This window comes from Pocillopora verrucosa, chromosome 1 (genome assembly GCF_036669915.1).
Source record: "Pocillopora verrucosa isolate sample1 chromosome 1, ASM3666991v2, whole genome shotgun sequence".
In the NCBI taxonomy this organism is placed as follows: Eukaryota; Metazoa; Cnidaria; class Anthozoa; order Scleractinia; family Pocilloporidae; genus Pocillopora; species Pocillopora verrucosa.
The window spans coordinates 782,246-790,333 of NC_089312.1; the positions used below are offsets into that span (position 1 = coordinate 782,246).

Here is an 8,088-nt window from a genome sequence, read left to right on the forward strand (position 1 = left end):
GCTCGCACGCGAGTGAGTATAAAACAAAACAACTGCTGTGATTTCGTAAGATACGTACCGTGATGCCACATGGAGGCCATGTGGCAGCTAGTGCAAGTTAAGAACAAGTCTCTGTAAGAATCAAACATCTTGGGAAATAAAAAATTTTCAACCCTTCTCCAAATTTGGTATGCAGTTAGGAACTCAGGGGGGATGCACAAAAATGCCCTTCTAAAAGGTCGCAGCACTCTTGTTGCCACGGTAACAGCGACTGCTTGTTCGAGGCCTGGGGCCTCATTCTCATACAAAAACGTCGCAAAAAAAGAGTGAAATGTTTATTTCTCTATCTCAAGCTAAATACAACATTACAAATTGGCACTTCTACCATACATAGTAACATCATTCGTCTTCACATTGATTCATTCAATTTTCCCTGGGAGTGAATGGGAACACACCAATAGATTATTCATCTCGGTACAGTTTCGGTCATTTTTGTTGTGGGGTAAAACAGGGAAAACGTTTATCTGAATTTCTCCAAAAGTATGCCGATTCTGGAACTGAAACTACCCACCTAGCTTTTTATAATATTCTAGTTTTTAAATATGTATAAATCTCTGCAGACCTGCCTCTACTTTTTATAGGGGCAATTCGGGAACGACGCTCCAAAATCACGTATTGCATAATTTGGCGATATTTACATCTAATGTTCTCAACAACAAATGTTTCAGAAAAATGAAACATTCATGGCTTTGAAAGAATGTTATCTTATGAGCAATATCCCAAAGAGAAATTTCGCCTCTGGTTGACATCTTTTAAAAAAAAAATTGATCAACCTTCATGGAGGACTACTCGACGTAACTACAAACATATGCCTCAAATCGTGTGCATATCATCCGGATTCCAAGTGCTGCACCTTCTTTCATGGGAATTTGAGCTATCCGAAGTCCTCTGAAGATATACTTTTATACTTGTACGTCATTTAAAACATGTTGAAGTCGGCTGATCTACACGAAACTATCCTCACACCGGTCATTTGTCCTAAACATGTACATTGTCATGATGGCGTTACGCTGTATTTCTCTTTGAAGTTTCAATCGGTCGCCCCAAAGAAGACGAAAAATGGACATTTTTAGATATATCAGCAGATTTCTGCGCATTCTCAGTAAAAACAACCAAAAAAAAAAACGTGCTCGAACGTTATATTGGCTTGGAGCCTTGAGATTTATTTCTCTTGAAAATAAAATGCTATAGAAAGTGTTTACAAAATTACAAAGGAACTATTTTTGGTGTCGCTTGGACCGAGAAAAACAGATTTGAAATAATTAATGCTATCACTGATGAACCAAAGGTTACAATCTTCTCAGATATTAGCTTGATAATCTCTACAGACCAACGTTATTGGACCGAACGATCTCCTTTTTCTTCCTGATGAGCCGGCCACCTCAGTGGAAAATTAAAAAGACCTTTGACTTCCACTCGTGTAAATCACAGGGAGATTGCGCTATTTTCATCTTTCTTTAAGCTTGTAGATGGGTAGTTTCAGTTCCAGAATCGCTGTACTTTGGAGAAATTCAGATAAACGTTTTCCCTGTTTTACCCCACAACAAAAATGACCGAAACTGTACCGAGATGAATAATCTATTGGTGTCTTCACATTCACTCACAGGGAAAATGAAATACATCGAAGTGAAGACAAATCATGTTACTATTTATGGTAGAAGTGCCAATTTGTAATGTTGTATTTAGCTTGAGATAGAGAAATAATCATTTCACTCATTTTTTTTGCGACGTTTTTGTATGAAAATGAAGCCCCAGGCCTCGAACAAGCAGTCGCTGTTACCATGGCAACAAGAGTGCTGCGACCTTTAAAAAGGGCATTTTTGTGCATCCCCCCTGAGTGCCTAACTGCATACAAAATTTCAAGGAGGGTTGAAAATTTTCATTTCCCAAGATGTTTTATTCTTACAGAGACTTGTTCTTAATAGAGTTATCAATACATTTTTAACCGGGTACCCATATGACCTTTTGCTTGTCATCAGTGGTATAAAATAAGGTTTCTTTTCCGTCAGAACCTTCAATTTTTTCCCCGTTGCACGGAATGAACACTATACTTAGAATGTTTGTTCTAAGTCATTTTTGCTGTTCCCAAGAATGTATGCAAAATGATAGAGATTTGATTCATTCAGCTGACACGTTCTTTTAAGTTATGGCGCCTGCAGGTTTTTTCAATCAAAAGTCGCGCGCGTAACACATCGGAATTGACAATTCGTCGTAAAATCGCACGAACCTTAGAATGAGTGCAGGCAACTTTGACTTCTGGCGAGATGAAGTGGATGGTTCAAAGGACCCCCTGATATTTTTTTCAGGACTACAACTGAGGTTAAAGAGATCCGATCAAACGGATTGTGGTTTAAGTATAGGTACATGAATGTCTTATGACACACAAGAAATGAGCGAAATTCGTGTCTCAAAAAAGCAAAATCGATCGGACCGCTCTTACAGAGACACTCTTAAAGCGTCTAAACTACTTGGACCTTGCACATCTAGTAGCGTAACGGAAACCACGAGCACTAGCAGTGAACTTTTGGAAGGTGAAGGCAGTGTGCGTGGAATGTTAGATCAGTTGAATTCTGGAATGTTCTTGAATTGCAATGTAAGCGTTGATTTTAACTGCAAAGAATGATGATTGTAATCCTGGAAGTCAATAAACATTTGTTCGAGTACTGCATTCTTTTGGAAATTGATTTCCAAACACACGTGTTTGGATATCCTAACACGTGTGTTTGGATATCTAATCACGCGTGTTTGGATCTGTTCTTTACCGGATATCAAGAAGTATCCATGTGACTCAAATGAGGACTTGTGCATTATTAATGAGTTTGAGAAAAAATGTTTGCATACTCGTGCAATGTTTTTAAAGACTGGAAGAAAACTTTCTTATCTCCGTGCGGCCATGTAGTATCCTCTATTTCATAATCGAGGTTTTTGTCTTGTTCGAAATTTTAAAATCTTATTGGCCAAAGCGAAGAATTTGTGAATTGACTTTATTAAGGTGATACGAATCTTGGCTCAACAATGCAGGTCATCTCGCTCAATTAGTCCAGTAAGGGAAGAGTTTATTCATGGAGAACTACATGAATCAATTTAGTGTTTACGTGTAGGAAGTTTTAAGTTTCTTGAACTCACATTATTTTTTCTTAGGGAAGTGTCTGGAGGTCGAAAAGTGAAGTGTTTTCAGGGATAGCTGAGCTGCAATTTTCTTTTTGGCACCAATTCTCATATATCTTCTTTCAGATTTGAATGATTTATAAAGTTGAAATCAAAATTATGTAATCATCATAGGTCAGTGTAAGAAAAATCTGGGCCTTGACAACTGTGAAGCGAACTTTACGCACTCTCTGCAAGCAACGAATAATAAAAGCAGGGATTTGGTTCGTTTCCTTTCATAACTCCTCATAATCAATCGAAAGTTAAAAGACATGTAAAACCAACAACCAATTGAGGTTGAAAACGCTCTTCTTTATTCATCTCATGCTGTTGTACAAGAGAGACTCACAATGATAGGGACTCCCCAGTAATCCTCAAACTTCGAGGATTCTTGCCACGGCATGTTCTTCCAGTTGAAACTTCAAACCTTTGTTATCAAGGTTGGTTTTTACGAGGCGAAGATCCACAAAATGGCTCGGTGGCATCACGTGTATCACCTTCTTGGCTCTGGAGGAAAAAAAATCAATAATGATCCGTGATTTATCGCTGAAATAGGAAGTATAGATATTGAGTCATGTACTTCGACGCCCTGGTAACCACAAAGATGAAGACAGTTTCCGAACAGCGCGTTCGAGTTGTAATTATGATCGTAAGCGATCAGAATAATTTCAGAGAAATGTCCACAAATGGAACTTTATCCAGCTTTGCAGCTTTGTAATCCGCTGCTGTTCAAAAGTTATGATCACAAAACTCGGACATTTAAGCGAATTTGGCGAATGAAAAAAACGTGCAAACCTCGGAGGTGACTCTAGACTGTCGGGTGCACTGCTTCTGAATATATGAGTTATGTTCGCCGCTTCTTATTACGTAATTTCACAACAATGGACTGAATTTATACTGTAAAGTTACATAACAGAGGGTGACTATTTAGGGACTCGGGAGGGAAACCCATTAAGATCAAGTCAGATACATGTCTGTACACAGCAGTCGAAGCCAACGTAATTACCTGTAATTGTTTTCATATCGACATTTCAGCATTTTCCCTCCTTCGACCAAAAGGTACATGATAGTGTCTCCCTTGATTGTTCCATCACAAGGAGTCATTTTCTCCGAGGTTGGTTCCCAGCCTAGCGTCCTGTTTTGCATGACAGGCCCGTCGAAGGGAAAGTTGCCTCCTTGGAAATTGGTCTTGTGCACAAGAGTGTCGCCTTTGAGGCTGTCGAAGTAGGAAACATTTCAGAACGCAAAATGAATAAAACATACATTTTGAGTCCACCTTACGAGGTAAAAAGATTTTAATGGAATAAAAACCTCTAAATCAACAGCTTAGATTACTATGTTGAAAGAAAAATTAGCCTGAAAGGAAGAAAGTGACGAATGTAAAAAAAAAAGTAGATCAATTTGTACAAACTGAGTTTTGCCTAATTATTTTTGAAAAGCGGTTGTCGCTGTATTACTGCACTTTTGTGGCTTTCATGATGATATTCATCATGGAAATCCGTCGTGAATTTTCAGTAGTGTAGTGTTGCAGATTATGCAAGAAAATTTAAATAATTTTTGTTTTAGATCATTCAAAGATGTAACTCAAAGATCTTTGTGTAATCTGCAAGTTAAAAGGCTGATTAACAGTTGAATAGTAAGGAATTACTCACCTCATTTCCACGGTGGCCGTGGCACACCCTCCATCTTCAAATGTTAATTTCCTGTCGTATGTCAGACCCTCGGGAAATGCTTGCTTAAAATAGTCAGGGATACCAGCAGGGTACTTCATAAAACATTTGAATCCATACTTCAAGGTTGGTGCCACTATGTCAACGACAAATGGAAGGGGTCCGCCCTTTGTAACACGGAATGTCCCCGTTTGTTTGCCTCTGAAATATTCAGATGAAGAGGATTTTCGATATGGTAGTCTTTCATTAACGAAATCACCAGCATATGACTATTTTGGTGCGTTTTCATCACACAAGTGACTTTCGTACAATGACTTCTGGAAGAGTTACTATATGAAGCTTAGATTATAAACCCCTTTTTCCAAGACAGCCATACGCAGATGAAACAAACGGAATGCATCCACGCAAAAGGACAACTTACAGGTTGATCGTTATTTCACATAAACTTACTCGTAAGGTTTGCCGGTGCCTTCTTCTTCGATGGTGAACGCATGACCATTGACACAGCCCTCCATAAGCCACGTCATCCTCATGGTATCGGCTAAAACCTGAACATTGGAAAAAAATTATCAAAAACCGTCAAGAGAAAAACATTTTCTATCTGGAGGGGCACTTAACCCGCCTATTCTATTAGCCATGTAAACTACAATTCACTTACACATTTTGAATGAGACATCTTAAAATCTGCTTCGCAAAGTCGAGCAACGAGCACTGTTACCGCCTAAGAGGTGTGTCCTGCAATTGAATCAAATTGATGGTACACCTCTTTGGTTTCCCAAATTTATAAAGTGTCACTCAACCCAAAAAGGCAATGATCAATTATATGTCTCACGCGCCGGATAACGTTTACACAGATTTATACCCTTTTCTGACAGTTTGTGTAATCTTTTAAGCTTGACTGGGAATTATTTTTGCCGGAAATAACAACGTTTTATGTGACCTGTTTTCATGACGACCTAGCAAAGCACGAAGGTTCAATATGGCATAAACAGACTCTAAATATACCTAACATCAGTTATTAATGTTATTAAAGAAGTATTACAGACTGTTTTTTTTCTTTTTCCGAAATGGAACTCGATGGAACCGAGCGATTCCACAGTTCTGGCCTGCAAGACTGGCAGAGTAAGTTTCAAGGCTAATCAGTTATGTAACTATAACCTTAAGTTGCTCCTAGGTATCGAAAGATTTCGATGATCATCTGCCTAAGAGAGACAATCAGATTGTGACATAAGCGATTGTCGCTTAAGTAACACGCTTTTGAGGAAGATTCCCCTTTTCTTTCTTACAATTGTTTTCTATCTTTGACAGTTTTAACAGTAAATTCAAACAAAGAGTTAAAAAAGGAAAGAAACGAACTAACAAAAAGCTTTCAACGCCCACGTGCGTTTTAAGCGTTTCCGGCGAGCTACCGCTGGCAGTTATTTTTAAAACTTATTAAAATAATCTCAAGCGAACCCCTTATTTGGGACAGAGGATTCCTTAACAACTTTGCCAGATGTCGCCGAATATTACGTAATTCTAATATTGTATAAGGAAATATTATAATGATAATAACAGTTTATTAAACTCTCTTGCAGTAACTTACTGAATTAACAAGTAATAATACAATGAAAACTTAAAAACTTGAAAACTTGCAAGCTTTTTTATATATGTAGTCAACATTACTATTCCACTTTAGGTCGCCATCGATAAATATTCCTAGAATCTTGTAAGTCGATACGCGTGCTATACCGTTGTTGTCCACAACAAATGGTCTTCGAGTAAAGTTAGGATATGACATAAAGTTAATTAACATCTTTTTACATTTAATTGGGTTTAGTCTCATGTTGTGATCCACAGAAAAATTGTGAATGTCAGAGACGGTCGAATTGGGCAGACTGATAGAGTTCTTGAGTAGTATTTCTATGGCAGACGTGTCATCCACAAACTTCACTCTCGGGTGCAAATCAGCCAAAAGGTTGTTTGTCATTATTGTGAAAAGCAAAGTATCATTCCTAATTAAATTACCTGAGGCACACCTCCCTTGAGGAATTTCCAATCTGAAAATGTTGCACCTATTCTTACGGCCTGCTGTCTGTCTGTTAGCAACGCAGAAATCCAATTAATGAGCGCGGGATGAACCTGTAATTCGCAACTTAGTCAACTAGATCAAAGCCTTTCGAAAGGTCAGCGAAGAAGACCCGGGCTCCTAGATCAGCACAAGCTACTGCCTCGTAAATGGCTTCTAACACGAATAGAAGAGCATGTGTTGTCGAGTGACCTGTACGCGCTAACTGTCGGGGGTCGATTTTCCATTTTTCCATAATATTGCATACCTCATGTAACGCGCAAACTGTCGCGGGTCGATTTTTCCATTTTTCCATAATATTGCATGAGGTAATATTGCATAAGGTTATGTAACTTTTAAGGTGCCTCCGTAAAGTTTTAACCTGTTTATGACGCACTCAGCGGCGTTGTGTTTTCATGCATAATTTGTATTCTCTTCTGCCTTTGAGATCACTAAAAGTTACCATATACAATAAACAAGGGTCGGACTGTAATTTATTTAGTTAAAATTAAAAAAACGGTTTCCGTCTTTAGCTAAAACACAATAAAGGAAGATACCCACTAGCGGTAATCTTGCTTAATTTGAGTTGAATTTTCTCCAAGTGACATTGGTTAAATTCTTCAACAATTTCCCCAAACGTGAGGTTTGTCGTGCTGATCATTTTGAAGTCGAAAGTCGGTTACAAAGGCAGTTTCTTTGCTGGTAACACATCTTGATTCCTGCCTCAAACTTAAAATTAATTGACAATAGGAAAGGGACAAATATGTTAAACGCTCCTCCAAATCTTTAGGAATTCTACTGATGGAAACACGATGAATCCCATTCAGATGATCTCTACATACATACATACATACATACATAACTTTATTTGATAACGCAGGTTAAAATTTGCGCAACTTTACAGCTGATGTGGACCTGCCTAAACTAATTAGTCTATAATTATATAAAATACAGATATGATAAAATTTATAAGTTGAATAAATCAAGTAAACCATAAAGTTTTAGTAATAGTGAAAATTTGGTTTCATGTTTTGTATAACATTACCTCCCTTTTCAAAATTAATATTCATAACAGTTTGCTTGGATTGTTTTAAGTTATATTTAAAAATAGATAAATTTGGAGAATCTTTAACATTATCGGGAAGTGCATTCCATGCTACTGCAGATCTATGAGCAAAGGACCTA

The 8,088-nt window shown here is 37.8% G+C and overlaps 1 protein-coding gene across 1 annotated transcript; it reads right to left on the bottom strand.

Annotated features, from left to right (window-relative positions):
- Positions 1–3,480: 3,480 nt before the first annotated feature.
- LOC131785476 (GFP-like fluorescent chromoprotein amFP486) lies at positions 3,481–5,595 on the bottom strand. The gene is made up of 5 exons (XM_066164978.1): positions 5,515–5,595; positions 5,307–5,404; positions 4,839–5,057; positions 4,193–4,402; positions 3,481–3,693 (listed from the first exon to the last, which is right to left on the bottom strand). The coding sequence occupies exons 1-5, from the start codon at positions 5,530–5,532 to the stop codon at positions 3,561–3,563; spliced, it is 678 nt and encodes a 225-aa protein (XP_066021075.1). The 5' UTR covers positions 5,533–5,595; the 3' UTR covers positions 3,481–3,560.
- Positions 5,596–8,088: the final 2,493 nt, after the last annotated feature.

Coding starts and splice junctions, on each gene's coding strand:
- LOC131785476 (XM_066164978.1), bottom strand. Junction 4,403..4,838: donor ACGGCCACCGTGGAAATGAG/GTGAGTAATTCC, acceptor CTACTTCGACAG/CCTCAAAGGCGACACTCTTG. Junction 3,694..4,192: donor CGATATGAAAACAATTACAG/GTAATTACGTTG, acceptor TTTTTCCTCCAG/AGCCAAGAAGGTGATACACG.